This window comes from Phaethon aethereus, assembly GCF_964289735.1.
Source record: "Phaethon aethereus genome assembly, chromosome: 5".
NCBI classification, from domain to species: Eukaryota; Metazoa; Chordata; class Aves; order Phaethontiformes; family Phaethontidae; genus Phaethon; species Phaethon aethereus.
The window spans coordinates 70,843,167-70,863,131 of NC_138579.1; the positions used below are offsets into that span (position 1 = coordinate 70,843,167).

The 19,965-nt window shown below is 44.4% G+C and overlaps 1 protein-coding gene across 1 annotated transcript in view; it reads right to left on the reverse strand.

The window, feature by feature from the left end:
• Positions 1-2,205: 2,205 nt before the first annotated feature.
• The window catches only part of EPS8L2 (EPS8 signaling adaptor L2), a gene marked incomplete at both ends in the record, with an annotated part of 44,134 nt that continues 26,374 nt past the window's right edge, over positions 2,206-19,965 (reverse strand). The window contains 13 exons of the mRNA XM_082000416.1: positions 2,206-2,277; positions 2,631-2,763; positions 3,659-3,842; positions 6,451-6,592; positions 8,046-8,153; positions 9,230-9,341; positions 13,145-13,260; positions 13,646-13,772; positions 13,955-14,103; positions 15,124-15,198; positions 17,518-17,606; positions 17,965-18,091; positions 18,596-18,675. Coding sequence (XP_081856542.1) covers positions 2,206-2,277; positions 2,631-2,763; positions 3,659-3,842; positions 6,451-6,592; positions 8,046-8,153; positions 9,230-9,341; positions 13,145-13,260; positions 13,646-13,772; positions 13,955-14,103; positions 15,124-15,198; positions 17,518-17,606; positions 17,965-18,091; positions 18,596-18,675 — 1,514 coding nt within the window. The remainder of the gene's footprint in view (positions 2,278-2,630; positions 2,764-3,658; positions 3,843-6,450; positions 6,593-8,045; positions 8,154-9,229; positions 9,342-13,144; positions 13,261-13,645; positions 13,773-13,954; positions 14,104-15,123; positions 15,199-17,517; positions 17,607-17,964; positions 18,092-18,595; positions 18,676-19,965) is intronic.

A 19,965-nucleotide genomic window follows, 5' to 3' on the forward strand; every position in this document is an offset into this window, starting at 1 on the left:
CCTTCGTTCAATTACATTAATGTACAATACATTATAGCACTATCTGCAGGCAGTACAAATAGATGCACAGCTCAGTCATATGGAAATTTTTAAAAGTGACTTCTGCAATAAGGTCTACCAATATATTTATTTTATGAAATGCTCCTGTGGCTCCCAGCTTTACAGAACTGTCATGTATGCTTCTATTGCAATCCCAAGTAACTATAATTGTGTGATTTGTTTTCCTCTATACCCAAAGATGAGAATGGTGTCATATTCCCTAGCTCACCTTTTGTTTTTATTTTCATTTTAGAAACTATTTAGCCTCCTGTGCTTGTAACACCACTGGTTTGCAAGTGTTCACACCTGCTTCCTCTCTCCACCCTAATCCAGAGCCAGGGCTTCTCAGGAGGATTGTCCTCTTCATCCCTCCCTGACAAGGTGAGTGCCCTTTGCAAACTCTGTGCAAGCCAGCAGGGTTCTGACTAAATCATGATCCTCCTCTGTAAGTTCCTTGCCTGCACCCTAATTCTGCTGGTGCTAACAATGTCCTGTTTCAAGATTAAGAAAATATATCATCCATGAGAAATGCTTTTGGAAGAACAAAGCCAAAATTGAGAGGTGCATCAATATTCTCAGATATAGACACATGTTCCCCAGCTACTGCTTTACAGTTGCACATGCAAGGACAGGCCCAAATTGTGCAAAGACTTAGGCATGTGCTTAACCTTTAAAGGAGGTGGGACCATTCTCAGCACGTAATGGAAAGCACATGTGTAAGTATTTGTGGAGTCTCGGCCTGAATTCCCATTCAACCAAAGTTAAGTGTGAATGGGAGAGAGTCTTCCTGGTCTGTGAGCAGTTCCTGTAGATGTGTTTGCTTTACTGCATTCCTATCAAGTTGGTCTGTAAGTAATATATAGATACAAATACAGCGTGTGGCAAACTTGCTGTGGACAGGAAGTCTACTATATGCTTGCTTGAGCTTTTAAAACTTTGACTAAATTATTGATGCGTAATCACTTAATTATGTCTCTAGAGAAAGGGATTTTTTCCTCATCCCTATTTATAGATGTAAGAGCGAGGGGGTATTTCACTAGATAGATATATACATATGCACATAATGTTACTAAGAAAAACAGGAAGTAAAGAACAACAGCCTCTACTAAATTAGAGATTCTTTTTTTTCTTGTGGCCATCTATTTTGTATTAAAACAGCCTTTCCAAGTGTGTTCTTGCTTCTTAGATATTTAGGAAGCATTTCAGATTGCTCTTTGCAATGAAAATGTGAAGGTGGGGACAAGTGGCAAACACCTTGGGAAGGGCTTTGGGTGTGACTGGATTGTGAGCAAATGGTAGGGGCTTAGTCTCCTTGTTTGAGGCCTGGCTTTGGCAATACTGCAACTTTCTGATGCAGGATCAGTGCTGAGGTGAAGGGCTGCACAGCTGCCCTGAGCCCCAGCCTCTGCGTAAGCAGGGATGATCAGGCTGAGCTCACCTATTTGCAGATTCAAATCACTTCGGTTGTCACTTGGATCCAGCTCGTTATTACGCAATGAAAGCCCATTTCCACGGTTCAAAGAGAGCACTAACTGGTACATGTGTTTAAGGAAGCAGCCAATCTTAGGTAAGGTGTGTTGCAATTCTAGCCTCGTCCTAGGGGGCATAGGGCGACAGAAGGAGGACAGTGAATTGTCACAGGGCCTTTGCTAGTGGGCTGCAGGGGATGTCTGCCACAGAGCAGGAAATTAAAAGTGGGGCAAAAGACTTATTTCTGTGGTCCAGACTCTAAATACTCAGGCTGGCTTGTTCTGTGCTGTGTGCTGTGTGCCGTGCCCTCTCTTCCCGAGCCAGGCCGGCAAGGGGGTTTTGGAAGCGGGTATAGCCCCTTGAGAAAAGCTTTGCGGGGTCTTTTTTGCTTGAATCCAGCCATTGTCATATATTCAGACACGTGTGAATTCTTATCGCATGCACATAAAATTTCAGTATAAAATACATAGTTATAAAAAAAAAAATACTTCATGCAATATTAAAACACCTTTCCCAATGGGACATGATCTTATTGTCTACCTTTAACAACAGTGTTCAAGAAGTTGTCACTTTGATGGAAATTACACTGCTAAGTGTGGAGCACTGCTGTCTCTTGTCTGGACTGGGATTATTGCTTTCATTCCCTTTTTCTGCGCTACTATGACTAATAGCTGAAATAAAGCAGATGATAGATTTTTAATTAGCGGAATCAATCCTTTCCTGGCGACGCTTCATGATTTCTTGGAGCTCTGACTCCCCTCTGCTTTTCTAGAATGGAAACAAAAGACAAAGTTTGAATTTTAACTTCAAGCTGTAGTTAAATTATAATATTTGACTAATGCTGTAAGAGTAGAGCTAGTTTCAAAGGGATGAGTGATACCAGTAAGAAGGCAGATTCATTAGTCGAGACAGGGTGAATTGCCTTACAGATTTGGGGCCTTTTTCCTTAAAAGACTTCTCAGCATTTTTAGAGGGTATGTTTTTTTGGTTGTGTGGGTTTTGGATGTTTTGTTATTTGGGTTTTTTTTAATCATGTTTCTTAAAGTGTCTGTTTAATGGGATATCTGACACTGCTGGTACAGGTACCCATTCAGGTCAGAATTGTCCAGAAAGCTACTTACCTCCAGTTGGTTTTTCTCCACTGTGATTTTACTGTATACTCTGTTTCCTTCATCACCACATACTTTCTTCAGCTCCTCTCTGTTGAGGGAGAAGAGCTGAGCTCCAGTAAGTATGCCAAGGTGTTCCACTGTCCTGAGAAGACACAAAGTGAGGAGATGATAATTGTGCTACACGTGGCCTCTTGCCAAAGGTGAGGAGTCGGAGATAAAGGGGCTAGGAGCAGCCGACCTGCAGTCCCTGCACCAGGACCATATCACATGCAAGGCCCTGGGTCTGTGCCAAGGTGGCAGCAGTTGGGTAACCCAGGCTCTTGGCGGGGATGACAGCAAGCCATGAGGAGTGAGTGAAGCCAGCTTCACCCTGGCATCCACTGTGTACCCAGACACATGGGTATTGCAGTGATTTCACTCCAGTTGCGTTGCACTTGGGAGCAATCCTGGAGCTCCTCTTAGCTCGCTGTGCAGCGTGTGAGTTGTAACTCATAACCTTGGACCACGTGCAGCTTTTTGGTCCTTCCCTGGTGGCTGGGAAGATTTGCTAGCCCCAGCTGAGGGTCTGGCTCTTCCTCAGAGATACTTTAGGACAGCTTCTCCAGAGACAGGCAGTCATCTGGAATTTGCATTTCAGGCCACGGGTTTAGTTAGTTACTTTTCTCTTAAGTTCATCACTCCGAACTGGCTAACCGGGGCCAGACAAGCGCCAGTGGTAGGACATTGTGCAGTGTTTGGATGTGAGTTGTGTGAATAAGCAAGACCATTCCTTTATTTGCAGCTACTCATTAGGTCTTTTGTGGCACTGTAAGATAAGGTTTATTTGATAGTATATAAGAAAGAAAGGGAGTAGGTATGGGCTCTGAATGTACTGGTTATATAGGCTGGATTTAATATGATTGAAATCTAATTTATAACACAGGATCTGTAAGTAAATACAAGTGACTTGTAATCCAGTTGAAATGTTGCAAGCTGCCTCCCCCACTCCTTTTTAAATGAAGGACCAGCATTTCATATGGTAATAAAGCAGATCTTACTCTTTACTGAATGACTTTGCCTCCAGCCAAGCTTTGACTTCTTCAGTGCTGGATTCGAAGGTGAGGGGCACAAAAACTTGCTGAGGCTTCTCCACTTTGAAATTCCTCTGGGGAGGCTGAATTTTATTGTTTGTGATCTTCTTTAGCAACTCATCATTCAGCTCGTCCATTTGATGAATAAGTTCTGGGGAAACAAGGCACAAGGTAGAGAGTAGGGAATGAAATCAAGTCTTCAGTCACAAATCCTATTAAATTAATGTGCAGGGAAAATGTGAGGAAGATCAAAATGTGTCTCAGCATTTTTATTAACTCTGTAAATACACCAAAGGAGGAAAGTGCTTACTTTTGTATTTCAGTTTTAAAGAACAAGCTCAAGTGCCTTTAGAGCAATAGGTTGAGCAATGACATTTTGACCTTCAATATTCCATCAGGAACAAAGGTTTAAAAAGACTGCCACAGTTTTGGAGGCTGACAGACTGCTGGAGCAGACTGTGGGAATCTCCTCATTCCTCCCAAGCCAATACTCTCCTCTTCCTTCAGCTTTTGAAACCTCACTTGCTCTTTGGGAGAAACTGAGATTTTTGCAGTTCCTCTCCAGAATGATGGAGAGGAGGAATCACAAAAAAAGGCTAAATGCTCATCATCCACACAGCGATCACTGAATCTAAAAAGTTGCTTAAGGGTTTCTTGCAGTGTGACTGTCCCCCAGGACAAAGGGCACTGTTTGCTGCAAGCACTGCATGTCTGAGAGTTTGGCCTCATTGCTTCAGCAACGTCCATTAGGCTAATTGGGGAGTTTTGGAACAACTGCTGCTGTTCCTGGGAGAAAGGAAATTTCTGGTTCTGATGTTGACCAGCATTGACATAGCTGTATAATTTCTAGAGAAAAGTATATTCTCCATCATGGTATATACCAGCAGGCTCTGAGCTGTCTCATTTAATAAGCACATATTCCCCAGTCCATGTTTAAATGGCGTGATAAAGGAGAGCACACATCAGCTTTTAGCCAAAACTACCCATCAAACTGCCTGGAAAATTCTTGTTCAGAAGCACTTACTGGGGGAAAAATTGTGTCCTATTTGTCAAAATAACAGGAGAACTATTTGATAAGAACACATTCATTCTGTGTGACTGGCGTCTGCAGCAGGTGCTTGGTGAGGACCTATATTTTCACCTATTTTATATACAAATTTATATTGGGATCGATCTTGTTTCTTGTGTTGCAAACCTACCCTGTTCATCACACCTTGTTCAAAGTACGTTAAACCCTGCAACACTGACTAGCAGAAGTTTGCTCAAGGGTGTAAAACCCGATCTGGCAGTGTCTTTGCTTGCACTGGTGCTGTCAAGTGGTGACAACGGGCATGGTCCCTTTTCCCTGCTGTTGTGTTTTTGCTTTAGTTTGTCATCTTCCTGTTTTTGAGTTACTTAGCTCCCACTGGGCTACTGAAATAAGGAAATTGCCCTGCAAACTTAGCAGCCGGGAGGGGAAAAAAAGCTAGACCACATGGGACAGCAGAGGTCAGGGAGGCCTGACTATCTGTTTCTGAGAATGAGGGTCCTGTTTTTCTGTGCCCCTGTGTTGCCATTTATTTTCTTCCGATTACCCCTTTGCTGTCGCCTGAGGTGGACGGCCAATTGTGTACCTACAATTAGATTCTTGTTTTTGAGCTGTAGCCCTGTTCTCTCTGCTTTTCAGTCCTCTCTGCTACTTCTAGTAAGTAATTCGCTGATCCCAGTCCTCAGAGCTCCAGCTTTTCCTGTGCAGCTAAATAGAAGTGGCAGGAAGCATGAACTGGGAGTGAGCAGCACGTTCATAAAACTCCAGTGACACATCATCTAGTATCACTTTTTCCGTGAACCTCCTGGAGACTGTGGAGAATAACTCAGTGTGATTAATAGGTGCCTGTCTGTGATGCTCGTATTATGGGGCTTTCCGTCATCCCAAAAGGGCTCCTGCTTCTAGGAGTCCACAGTAGCTGAACAGGGGATGAACCTTGGTTGTGGCCTTCAGGAGACAGCTTGCTACAGGTGTATGCAGGGTGTGGTAAGGGGGTGAGGTGAGCAGGGCTCTGGGTCTTTCTGGTGGTTCATGACCCCGCATAGCACACGCAGGGTGAGAAAGTGATGTGACTCTTGTGTTTGGCAGATCTGCTGGCTAGGATTTCTCTGAAACCACTTGAAGGAACAGGCCAGATGGACACTGCATGTATGGCAGGAGGCAAGAGCAAAGGAAGCGAGAGAAAGGGATTGACCTGAATGTGGGTGGTTACTTAGACTTAAATGTATTGGCGTGGAAAGGAAACTTCCTTCTTGGGAGGAGGAGGGAGGTCAAGCTGGAAGGAGGGTTAGGGGTCACCTTTTTGCCCTTCTTGTCCCAGGCTGCCTGACAGCAGTGGGTCAGTGAGCTCCTGAGAGCTGCTCTGTTGGCTGTTGTACTACCTGGAACCTCCTCTGTGCATCTCTGCCAAAACCACTGTTGGTCTATTGCGTATCACTAAAAGATGCAATAAGTCCTTGTGCAGAGCCTTATGAGAGGGAACATACAATTGGGTAGGACTAGTTACATGCACACAGCAACCAAAATAGTGGACAGACCATTATGGTGAAAGTAAAGAAAGAGGAAGAAAGAAAACCACCAGGACAGAGAGCAAACAAAAGCACGTGCTCACAAACTTTTCAATTAAGTCCTGAAATGCAAAGCTGCAGTGCCAAGCTCTCTGGCTGCCTGAGGCTGCTATATATGGTGTAAAAGGTGCCCGGACGCTGGGAGTGCGATGTGGGACACATACGTTCTTTGGCATCCTGGGGAGAATTGCGTGATAACATTTCACTTCCCCATTTATCCCCAGCGTAGCTGGCAGGTAGCTTGTGAGTTGGGCTGGATGGTCCATATCCCCTGGGGCTTGGGTCTCCTTTGTACCTCTGGTTAGACTGGGTGATAAGAAAGAAAAAAAAAAAAGTGTAAGATTATTTTTTTGCCATTTTTCATTTTCTAAAACATTTGCCTTCCACCCACAGTAGCAAATTGAGGGACAAATTGCCATGTTCTCCCTGTGCTGATCTGCAGCCACCCAGCTGAGGCTGATGTGACCTCAGGTGGAGCTGCATGGAAGAAGTTAATTCTTGGGGTCTCACAGGAAGGAACAGAACCTAAGCCAAAGGCTGAAGACTATGTGAAGGCATTTACACCCCTGGAAAACACATCACACTCCCCAGCAGGAGAGGAGTGGTATTTTATGCTTGCTTACTACTGCTGTGGATGACTGCTCTCACATGCGTGACTCGGCCCCTTAGCCTCTTGCTATGCAGAAATTACTGCTCATACAACTTCCTTGGAGGTGGAGAGCACAGGAAGCAAAAGGATTTTTATATGAAGAAAAAACAGACAGAAATCTCATTTGAAGCTAAAGCATCACTGCTCTAGTAACTTGCTGTTAAGTGGGACCGCTGTTAAGTGGGACCACTGCCAAGTGCCCAGAGCAGTCTGGAAAGTTTTTTGGCATTTTGATTAAACTAACAGGGCTTTTGTCCAGAGGCCTGCTGGGGCACCTTATGCTTTGCCCAAGCTGTGAAATATCAAAGTGGGGAAGCAATTCCATGCTTCCTTAGGGCATTTAGAGCTCTTCAGCTCCACATTTTTGCAATGCAAGGTGCTCGAGAGCAGTATTCACTTAATACTTACTTAGATGACATTTCCACCTTCCTCCGCTCCGGTAACTTGTTCCTGCTGCTGAACTGAACTGGATGAGGAAGCTGTCTGTCTTTGATTTAAACCCCAACATTTGTTGGCAAAATTTGGCTGCCTTAGCTCTTTTGTCATGTTCGCAGCACAGCCCTGAAAGCAGCAGGGTTTTGCAACAGAGGGGGTGGTAAACCATAGGCTGAGGAGTACATGGGTTTTGGGGGGAAGGCAAAAGGTGGAACTCTTTCAAGCCACTGCAGCCAGCACCTCGGACCTTTTCTGTTGGGATGACAAGTCATGGTGCTAGGCTCGGGATGGGTGTCTCTTGGAGCTAGGGTCTCACTTTGTAGCAGGCTGCTGCCTATAGCACAGGACTCAGCCTTCACCTGTCCTATAACCCTGCCTGCCAGGCACTGTTGGCAGCAGGCAATGTGCTTGGCATCTTGGAGCAGGGGGAAAGCATGAGGCTGCTGCATGGATGGGAAGGATAGGTCTCATTTAGGGAGGGTGAAGGTAAACAGTGGCAAAATGTGGGAGTTTTATCATAGGAGACTCAGGAATCTCCAAGATCCTGGTTTGTCTGCTTGTGAGGGTTCGTGCCAACTTGTGCACAGCATCCTGAGAAATCCAGGGAGGTCTAATTACAAGATCATTCTCAGAGGCTGATTATGCCCTGCAGTTACATGTCACCTGACTACAGACCTGTTCGAGCTCTTCCAGTTTTACCACATCCAGGATGTTATAAGGGACATAACCAGCCTGCCCACTCCGGTTGAGCAACTTCCACCACTGCTTATTATCTTCCAACACCTGAGAGAGGGAAAAAAAAAAAAAATTTGCTAGTGAGAACATCAGATTTCTGGCACACATAAATGGCATATAGTAATAATAAACCACACAGTAATGTGAAGTTGTCAGAATAACATCACTGAGGACAGGAGCTGGCGAACAAATTTATTGCACTCATTTGCAATTCAAGACTGAAGCCTTTCCTGAAAGACATCAGAACTTATCCAGTGATGAACAGGAGAGCACCTCTGGGGGAAAATAGACCTGGGGTGCGGAAGAACTCATAGTTCCTACTTAATTTATCAGTTTCTCCATCTTCTTTTTTTTTTCTTCAGTGACTGAGTTTGTGTTGGCTTTTTGCATTAAGAAAAAACATAAATCAAAGTGACTCCTGCCAAAGATGCCAGAGTGTTATCATATAACTTGATCATGTGTCACATCATAACACAATCACATCATAACCATGATGTGGCAAGGAGATTGCCTGTTGCTGAGATATCTCCTATTGTACCTGCCTCCCTGTGCCTTTCAGCAGGCTTCTTACCCAGAACTGTGATTTAAAAAAAAAATTTCTTTTTAAAGTAACCTTCCTATAATGGATGAGCTTTGTGGGTAAGACCCACCCACGTTTCTCATTCTAGCTGCATTTTTGAACCAATGTCTTTTTCTCAAGTCATAGATCTGTTAGTGTGTAGACCAAGTCATGTCCTGCATTCTCCAGCTGCCAACAGTATTGTGATAAGAGAAAGGTTATGAAAAAGGATGTTTTCAGAGAAAATAATTCCTTTCAGGGGGGAGTGGTAATAATGAATATAGGCTCAGAAAGTGGGTGAGCTGTGTGCTACAGTGACTTGTTTTCCGTCCTCCTCATTGCTAATTAAGATGTGACTGATGGGTTTCAGCTGAGCAAACGACCCAATGCATACAGTACCCTGCTCCGGCTCAGATGTAAAACTTTAGATTTGAGCAAAGCTTTGTGTGACTGCTCAGAAAACACCAAGCGAAAGTGAGTTGGCACTTGCCAGTATCTTGAAATCTTTCTCCTGTTCCTGGAAAGGGGAGGAGGGCACACCTTTTCCCCAAGCATGTTCACGTACCTCCAGGATTTCATCCTTAAGCACTGAGAGTTCATTGGCATTTCGCGCAGTGAAATCGTAGCGGATTTTGGCATATCTCTTCAGCAGAGCCATTCCCTGTGCCTCAAAATTCCTGCAGGAGAAAAAAAATTTAGTTTTAATGGAGGCCCATCTAATAACTAGGGAAATCTAGGTCCACTAGGAAAAACTAGGGCTCACTGGCAAAAGAGAAGAGTTGAAGGTTGAGTACCAGTGCAGGTATAGAGACAAATGTGTTTGTGTTAGGAAGGGGAAGTGCCTCTTTGCTACTCTATTTTGAGGAAGATTTTTCAGCTCTCATTTTGGTGAAACACCCTGTGTTTGAGGGGAAAAAAAAAGAAGCTGTAGGGCTGTTTGGGTAGTGGCCTTATTGGGGGACTGTGAGTCTGTTGCTTTCAAGGTGGGAGCCATTTCACTTTACCAAGCAAAGGCTTCTTCCCCATCAGTCACAGCTTTGCTGCAGCAAAGACTGGCGAGACTGACAAAGCACAAACAGAATGCTCTGATTGCATGTCCTGTGAAAAATAAGAGTGAAACCCTCATGTCCTGGTAAGTGGAAACAACTACCCTGCTAGAGCAGGGGAGCAGCAGGCACCAGTGCTGGGGGAAAGGGTCTTGAAAATGAGTGTAGGTAGACCTGACTGGAAATCTGTGGTTCTTTTCATCAGGCAATGAATGCTGAGCTACTGAAACAGAATTCTGTGGGTTCTCAGGAAAAGTAAGTTTGAATGTTTCTTTTTTAAGTTACATTTGGGGGAAAGAGGAATGTGTTTAAGTATTTTGCTTGGGAATTTCTGATGCAAGAATATATGGCTTTCAATGATGAACTGGCTTTTCATTTAGAGAGAGAGACAAAATAAATGTGGTAGGTTGTAAAAAATGGAAAATGGTGAAAAAGTGGAATGAAAGATTTCCTTTGACCCAAACTGAAATGGTTTATTTTTCATAGTATTTTTGCCTGGCTTAGGAAAATTTTGCAGATCTCATCTTTTTCTTCTCCAGTTAAGATGGGTGTAGTGTTATTTCCAAAAATGTTTGCAGTATGGAAAAACTGTCTTGCATTGTTGTGTAAGGGCAGGTGGGAACTATTTTAATGCACCTTGTATGGATCTTTCTGCTTGTGACTTGCAACTGGCACAGCTACACGATGCAGAAGACTCCCAGGTACCGTATTCACAGTGGGCATGCCAACAGGCGTCAGGTTCTTCTCCAGTTTATGTCAAGTTGTGTAACTCGGTGAAGCCAGTGCTTCCAGCACTGCTAACAACTATGGTTTTTAGCCTGATATTTTTCCATTGCTGAGTTCTTGGGTTTGGTCAGTGATTTTAAATCTATAATCTGTGGAAACTCATGTCTTGTGGACTGTTCCTGAGGTATCTGTAAAATCTGACTTTGAAAAGCAAGCCATTACGCTTAGTTTCGGTTCACTTTACTGTTTTCATTAGATAGCCTTTGGTGGTCTGAAAAAGGTTGAAACCACTGAGTCAGTAGTTTGATATCATGCCTATGGCTGTAGTGTTGTCTTTAGTTCCCTTGGTTCGGGACAACTCTTGGTCTAGTTACAGCCATGTGCAATATATAAGTTGTAAGTCTGCAGCGGGGGAGAGCTTGGAGCAGACTCTCAGATTGAATCCACCTGTCAAGAAAGGGAGTGGTGGCCTTACCCAGCAGTGCCCTGAAGGCAAGGAGGGGGAGGAAAGCCTGAGTTAAGTGGAAATTACTTCTTTTGTAGCATTCCAGAAGGTAAATGAATCATGAGGGAAGAGGTGATGGCTGGAGGAGTTTGAGGCTAATGTGTATTTTGCATGCACCTAGATTTTACACAGCTGACCTTTGCTGATTATTATAATATTGCTTGGGGCTTTTCATGACACTTCTTTGCAGCCAAAAGCCCTGGTGTAAATAATAATACTGATGCATGGGTATTTTTGTTAATATAGAGTCTCTTGGTTAGAAAACTAGTTCAAACTACCCTGAAAAAAGCATGAGTGTAGTAGGAAGTATGTCTGTCCCAGGACTGTGATCTTGGCAAACATCTGGGCAGACTCGGCTGAAGTCTGCTCTGGGCTGAAGAAGGCATATAAGCACGTTCTCAATTTTAGCTTCGGTGCTGTTAACGCTGATTTTTTTTTTTTCTTAAATGTTATGCATGAGGAAAACTTGCTGTTGGTAGTCTGAAAGGTAGGTAAAAAGGCACACCACCTATCCCAGGAGAAAACAGATCCTCCATGTACTCTTCTATGAGCCCACACTGTAGTTAGGCTGGGTGGTGTCTCAGGGAAACAAGGTGAAGAGGCATACTGTTAATTTGTATTCCAGGACTCAATACTACTATTTATCGTTTGCATGTGCTGAGACTAACAGATGAAAATGTTTCCTTACGTGTCTTATCTACCATTAAAGATGGACTTAAATGTTCTCATATAAACTAAGTTCTCCTTATTTTTCATAACCTCACTGAGAAAAATGGAATTGGAGAAGAGAATTTGTCATCGTAATTCATTCCCTACTCGACACTGCATCTGTACCATTTTATGGTCCCACCAGGACCTTTGATGGGGTGAACGGGAAGAATAAGTTATTTTGTGGTTATAATTGGATTTAAGGTATTTTGCTGTGAATTTGAACTTTTTTGTAGTAGTAGTAGAGCTTATAAATCTTCTAGACTAGAATATAAAACCATGAAAAAAGAGTCTGGCTTGAAGGTTTTTTCCCAGTCTAGAGCTGGCTGCAGAAAAGTGCATGGTTAAGTGCTTTGCTGGGTCTGGACTTCCAGTCTTGAAAGATTTGAAGTTGATAACTTCATGTGAAATCACTTCAGAGCGGAGTATGGTAGAGAATTCATTTGCAATTTGGGAAGAGCTTGTTGAAACTCAAGAGAGCTCAAGAAAATTTCAAAGGCGTAAGCCCATGTAAACAAGCAAGCAGATGAAAATCCTCTAAACTTTGAACCAAAAGTACTTTCATAAAGGTTTTATACCACTGAGTAACATGATAGAAAACTAGCAACAGGGAAGGGTGTTTGGTTAAATTGTGGGAGACCCATCTTTCCCTTGGAAAAAAACCTGAGACAGAGGGGTGGCCGGGTTGGTTCTGGGTTGGGAATTGAACTTTCCAAGACTCCTGAGGAAAGGGGAGGAGGTTTTTCCCCATTTTCCGCATTTGTCTCATTAAGAAGAGTTGTCTGAACTTAAACCCGTGTCGCTTTCCTGATGGAGCGATGGGCAAGATGGGAAACATGCTCATTTTATTCAGCCTCTAATAAACGTTTTTCTCTTTGGTTGTGTCTAAAAGCACAGAGGAGTGGCTGCCTCCAGTGAAACAAAATGGCGCTGCCTCAGTTAAAATGTTTTCCATGCAGTGCTGCTCAGGTTGCTCTTTCCCAGCACTACGATTTTCAACAGCAGAAGGTCTACACATGCTCATGCTTTAGTACAGATTCCTCCTATAGCAGGTTCTTGCTAGGCAAGCTGTTGTGGCTTTAGGATGAATGGAGAGATACTAGCTCCTTTAACCGTACGGAGATCAAAAGTGCAGTGTAGTATCTTTGGCACATGATCCTTAATATCACTTTGGTGGGCTGATGTTATGAAACAAGACCTACTGATTGACTAATGAAGTTAGCCAATATTTTTGCCTCTTGTGGTGGAAAACACATGTAACCTATTTCCTTGTAAACCTGATGGTGATTAAAAGCTGACAGTGTTTACATGAATAATCCCTCGTCTGATCTGTGAGTTCTCTCGATCTTGTTAACAAGTCTGAATTAATAACAGCAGAGAGTTACCTACCAGGATGCCAAAACATCCTGGTGTCATGATATGTTGCAGTGGGTGTTCGTGCGGTTACAAGGTGGGAGCTGAGGCGCCGTTGTCCAGGGTGGTGCTGATACATTACCTATTTACATGCTGAGTTACGTTCTGTTTAAAGGCATCCACAGCTTGTGTCTGATCGGCGGTCTGGCCACGCTTGAGTGAGGAGTTACGGTAAGGATATCCATTAGCTGATGATAGCTGGAAAGGTAAAAACAGAGTCAGTGTTCCCAGGAAAGGAGAAAGCTCTATCAAAGAAAAGGAGAGTGATAGTAGTAGGTGAATTATGGCCTGGAAGCTTTTGGTCATGATGAGGTGCATACCAAAGAAATGTTCTTCAGGCAAACCTGTATCCATGGGGCTCAGTTATGGTATAGTATCCTTTTTCCTGTTGATGAGGAGGTGAGGCTGATTATTGCTGCCCTTTTCTGGCCTTATTTCCATATTTAACTGTTGTGACCAGATCCAACTAAGTTTTGAGCCGACTACTTGTTACATAGCCCTGCAAACTCCACAGATCATCCCTCACTCTGAAAAAGGGGGAGGTAGGGGTAAAGAAGAGGATGACCAGGGGCACAAGACTAACCTCTTCTTGCAAGTGTCCGATGTCTATTTCCCAGGGAGCTCCGCGGAAGATTTCCATGGGCGGTTCCCAGCCATTGCGGAATTTGGGGATGTAGGTGGGGATGTTTGCTTCTCGGGGCCATTCAGCTCTAGGACATGAAGCAGGGAATATGTGGTGAGATTCACAAGGAACATGTCTCTGATGGCACGTTAGGAAGAAACAGGGGCATCAGGGCATCCTTGACCCTCTGACACTGCTATAAAATCAAGTATCCTGTCTGCCTTTCTCAAGAGCTTGGGTAACCTGGTGAGGTAGCAGCTCTATCCTCACCTGGATCTGGTCCATGTCTCTCCCAGGGAGTCCCAGAGATTTATCTCTTTTGGTGTCAGGTGTCCTCTGAGGAAGTCTGTGGCATCTTTAGAAAGAAGTGGGCTGATGACAGACCTGGCAAGCTCAGGGCCACCACAGCTACTGACGATCTGGATCACATACAAACACACACAAATATGAGAGATTTTGCAGGAAATGTTCAAAATAGCAAACCAGCACACACACAAAGGAACAGAAATCAAAGACAGAAAAATCAGTGGCTCTGACCCTTTGGAGTCTCTATGTCTGCCCACTCCAAAGAAAGTCAATGTACCCCTCCATGGCGTCTACCTCTAAAACCAGGCTACTTCACGTTAGACTTGCACCTCCAAAGTTGTCCTCCATGCCTTCATATGTAGGGTGAGGTTTCCCAACACAGATGAACTAAATGAATGGTTTGCTGCCACTTGAAGTACTGATAGTACTTGATTGGCAGATTTTATTAAGAAAAGGCAAATAGACAAATAAGACATATAGATCCTGACTAAGTTCTCCAAGGTATAAAATGAAAGTCAGAGGGCAAGCCTTCATGCCAAGGGATGGTCTGACTCCCGCTGGCAGCAGCTAATTCTTAGATCAGCTCAGTTCTCTCAAGAAACATCAACCTAAATCATTGAAGACTGGACAGTTCAGAGGAACATAAGAATTTTTCTGTTGGAGTCAAAGCAAGGTCTGATGTAAAAATTAGCTGTTGTTAGAGACAGGATACATCACAAGCTGGCACTTTAAAAAATGGAAAATCACTTGGTATTTCTGTGTCCCTTCTGGCTTCTTTTTCAAATTGGGATTTCTGCTTCCTATTTTCAGTGCAAATACTGAGCCATGTTTGCTTGACGATTGGGCAGATTCCCAATGGGAATCATTGCTGTCTGGCACGTTTGTTCACAGTAAGTCTTTATTAATGGGATGGAAAGATTCATATTTGCTAGGGTTTGTCTATTTACTGCAAGCTGGCTGTCAGATCAGAGGCCAGAAACACTGGCATTGTTGCTTCTAGACTTTCCTGGGAGAGCTTTAGCCAGTTGTGAGCAGCCTTCTAACTGTTCCGCGTAATCTAGCTGCCTGTAAGTGCAAAAGCAATGTTAGAAATAACAAACGAGTTCACAGTGAAACCTGTGAATAAGATTTACCAGTTCCAGCGGCCCAAATAGGAAATGCACCAACTCTGAAGCGCTGGGGTTCTGGATGTGCTTTCTCAGTTTGGCCTGAAAAGAGAAAGGAAACCCAGTTTAACCCTAACCTGATTTTTGCCTTCTCTTTTCTGTCACGTGGAGGGATTGTTGCTGACCGATACTTGCTATAGTTAAAAACACAGGGCAAGGAAACGTTCAACAGTGCACCTGAAATCAGGGAGGAAGAGTAAGTGATTGGGGAGTATGAATCATCCAGTTTTAGATAATTTTTATTTTGTGTCTGTTTCTAAGGGTGTTGAATTTCAGGAGGGGTGGAGCACCTACTCTGTTAAAATCAGTCCCTTTTGAAGCTATTTTGAGCAGAAGCAGAAAACCTTGGCTTATTTTGAAAGTCTTAGTGAGGAAGGGCCAGGCCTGTTTCTTCTGACTCTTGCAAAGTTGAAAATCCCACTAGTTCCCATGAATGAAAACAACAGAACAAGTGTTTTGCGGGGTCCTTTGGCAAATTGCTGACGGGGAAAAACCTCCACCAAGGTCTTGCCTGCAGCACCTAGAGCTGCCCTGGCCACTAAAATGCTTGGTATTTAGAATAGACTGTGGTGGAATGGAGCAGCAGATGCTTAGGATTACTTTACTGTAAGAATTGCATTTCATTAACAGCAATCAGCTAAGCTGTGGTGAGAAACCACTTCAGTTTGTGCTTCCTTTCAGCTCTTTCTTGTGTCTTGTGCTACTGGCATTGCTGCAGTGGAAAACAGCCTCCCTCCTCCCTACTGAAATGCAAAGCATTTTAAATGCTGGTGATTAAACATTAATGTGGAGTGGAAAGTGTGAAATAATTGATGCCAACAAGGTGACTAAATGAAACAGCGCTTCACAAGGACTTTGCAGCCATGTGACATGTGACAGCAGTCCTGGGGCGGGCATGGCAGTGCTCCACCACTAATTCCCCGCTTTCCTCCTTACTGGCCCCCAGCGGCTTGCCAGGAGAGCAGCTGCTCTTTGTGTGTTTGTGGATGTGCGGGCAGCAAAGTCCAGGGCCTGAGTGCAGGGAATGAATTTCCTATGTGTTCACTCCCATGCTGCTGACCGGGGAGCAGCAGCGATGCTGAGCTCGGGGGCTGTGAGCCAGAGCATTTGCACAGATCCGCAGCGGGTAATGGGCGCTTGCGGCTGCATTGCATGATTGGCAGTGGCCAGGGTAGGGCACTAACTCCAGCGCAGACCTGTGCTGTGGCTGAGGGTTTGTCTGACCGCACTGACTCCACTGTATTTATCTCAGCGGTCAGAAAGGGCTGGGATGCAACAGCCAGGCCGGGTTTTCTTTATGCTTGGAGAATCCTCAGCTGCTTCTTCAGGGAAGCTAACACCCTGCTGTGGATGTGTGGCATAGCCATAGCAGGGTGCCTGATTGGTTTATGTGAGAGCAGTGATTGCTGGCCAGAGCTGACACCTCCAAGACTCACTTCTGGTCCTAAGCAGGCAAAAATTATGCATATTTGCCTCTAAAAGAAAAGCTTGGAGCTTGGTGTCCTGCATTAATGTTGTTTACACTCTCTGTGGTTTCCTTACTAATAACTTCTCAGGAAGGATCTTGTTAGGCTGTGTTCGCTTGGCAAGTTTGGTCAGAACGGACAGAATTTCCTTCTGCCTCATTACCCTCCTGGTCTCACATGCTTCACTCAGCAGAGCTGGCAGCACTGGGAACATCTTTATGCTCCTGCTTTTCATTCCCTTCCTAAGACAGCAGCTCTTCCCAGAGAGAAGGAGAGAGGGCAGGAACCTCAGGGCAACGGGGGACATCAGTTGTTGTTAACCAAAGACTTTCCAGGCCCTTGGCTGAGGCAGCTTTACAGCTGCTTTATAAGAATTGGATGAGAACAATTTAAAGTAGATAAGACTTATTTTTCTTTTTTTATATTTGCAGTCCTCAGTTTTATGCTTTGTAGGGATAACAAGGACTACAGCTCTCACAAAACCACCCAGATTTTTAAAGGCCACAAGTAGAAGCAAATATCTGGAGTGGGGATGCCTATACAAGCCTTTGCACAGCTATTAGTAAGGTGGGCATGGCAGTTCTTGGCTCTGTAAGCTCACAGCTTCACAAATGTTTTAAGTCAGGTCTGTATCTGAAAAGACATCCAGGCATTGCAAGGCCCCTGGCTGCTCAGTCCCATCCTAGATTTTATGCTTGTAGTTTCAGTTTAACAACTTGATCCAAGAAACCTGCACAAGCCTGATGAAATGTTCTGGATTCTGAAGAATCTGGAATTCACACCTTTGTCCCTTGATAGTGTTTGCAGTTCAAATTTCACTTTAAATGCTTACTACTGTGGTATATGGGAAAAAGCCTTGTCACTGCATGGGATGAAAATACCCTCTGTGTCTTACCAAGAGGTTAAAAGCCAGTTTGGTTTTCTGGAAGCAGTCGATGAACTCGGCCTCGCTTGGGGGTCTTGCTCGAAGAGTCAGCATGCCCTCTTTTATGAGAAGGTGGAAAGAAAGACACTTTAATTAAAGCATCCCTTTTCAGGAAAGTTTCATCTTGCTGGCATGCAGAAGACACAGCAATAAAGGGTGCTGAGACTAGAACTACTAAAAATCAAGGGTTCAAGGAAACCAGAAGTCTTTCTCTGTGTTGGAGGCTTTGCTAGGCTCTGTGTGCTCTACAAGAGGTCCCCACAGACCAGTGAGACCTTCCAAACTCGTGTAGCTGCTGTTGGATCCATAGCCATGCCGCTGCATCAACCTGGCCTTTCAGGGGTGTAAGCTGAGGTGTCCTCCCAACCTTCATCTGTGCCTGTGTGTTCCCCATTTGTTCTAGCTGTTGCACTGTACCTGCTGGCCCTTTCTTCTTGTTCTTCTTCCCTTTCTTTCTTTGGTTGAGCTGTTTGAATGCCTCTGCAGCCTTCTGAAGCCTGGCGACAAACACTTCAATGTCATCCAGAGTGCAGTTCAGGATTTGCTGTGCAGACAGAAATGCAACAAACCGAGGTGAAAAAGAGCCCAAATTGCACGCAGCTGGGAAGCCCAAATCCCAGAGCATGCCGGTCAGTCCCTGCTTCATTTCCTGGAAGAATGCACAGGAGAGGGGAATCCAGGCATGAAGTTAAGCTGCATTCATCACTTCCCAAACACAAAGCTGTGCCTGGTTGTGTGCTGTACTTAATCAGTGTGACAAGTGACCCCTGCTAATGGACGTCTAGAAAATAACCCCAAGACTAGACCGTGGGCTGGGGACGAGCAGACCATCTGAAATCAGCAGAGCTACCTCAGGTCAAAGGAGATTGTAACTGACCCAGTGATGGAGCTTTGCTTTTATTCACCTTATATTTATGAATGGTAGATATTAGTTTAACAATGACTAGATTATGCCTAAAATGTCTGCTCATGGAGGAGCCCCTTGCTTCCTTCCTCTCTTCTCCCTCTCCTTCATGCCTATTGACTGTGCACCATTCTTGTTACCAACCGTTTCTTTTTCAATCTTCTGTGCTAAAATGGCTCGGGATTCCTCGTGGTCATGAGCGCTGGAGCCTCGTCGTTCATAGTCTGCAAACAAGGCAGGGAGAGAAAAATATATTTACTATCAGAGGTTGAAAATAGGCTCCATTAAATGCAGGGACCCATGGGATGGTAACTCCCACATTGGTTGGTTGTTCTGGGTTATGAGAGCACTTCAGGAGATCAGAAAGGAACAGGAGGTGATCAAAGTTGCCAATTAAATCTTCCAAGGTCACAGCACCTGCCCGCCAACGCTCTGTGTCGATACGCTGCCTGTTTTCACATACAAGCAGTGAATGAATCATGAAGAGCATACAGCTGCCAGCTGCGGGCAGAGACCTGCAAGCCCCAGTCCCCAGCTGCTGTGAGTCACTAACTCCTTTGCCTTTGCATCTAGGCTGACTTATGCCTGCAGAGGAGCTGAAGAGCCATCACGTGCATTGCAGAGCACTCCGCATGTATGTAAAGTGCAATTAGATTAACTCCTACTCTTTCTTCTAACCCCCGTCTCTCCACAGGAGCCCTGCTTGGCCCAGAGGTACCAGTTTAACTAAATAGTTAAAGAAATAAGCCCTGGAAGTGAGTGCAACTGTCACAGGCTAGAAAGCAGCGTGGCAGGAGTTCTGCGTGACTGATGTTTAGGCAGGCCCGTGCACAAATCAGCATTTTTGTACAAACTTGTGTGCGGTCTCTCAAGTGTTTTTAATGGGTATTAAAAAAAATACTTCTGCAATGAAAAAAAAACACAGGCACCTCCCAGCTTCCAGAAGACAGTCACTCAGTGAGGGGGTGATATTTTGGTGAGAACAATTGCTCAGGTGGCCTCTTGTGAAAAGAATAATGTGTCAGCTTGGTGAAATGGGGTTTGAAAGGGCTGGCTCAGCCGGTGTTTGGACAGCAGGATTTATAAAGTGGGAGAACTGGGGAGGCAGTTTTGGCAAAGGACTGTGAAAAATGTACGTCATCTTTAAGTGTTAAGATGAGGTGATTAGTTTTGACAGGTTTTGTAGAAAAAGCAATAAGGCGTGTTTCAAAGGAGAAACGTTCTCAGCAGACAGGCATCATTCAAGGCTTTCTCATGTCACCTGCTTTCATTACAGACTCTGTGTTCTCACATCCAGAAATCCTGCCTGGCTAAATGCCTGGCTCTGCTGGTGTAAGCAATGGACTTAAAGCTTTCTCCTAAGCATCCTAGGAAGAGCAGAGTTGAGGGTGGCTGTTTCCTGAAAAACTGCTGTGCATCAGAATATAGATATTTATACATGGTCCAGCTCTGAAATATAGATCTTAATTTTCATTATGCAAAGCTGGACCTGAAACAAGCTTCCAGATCAGCTG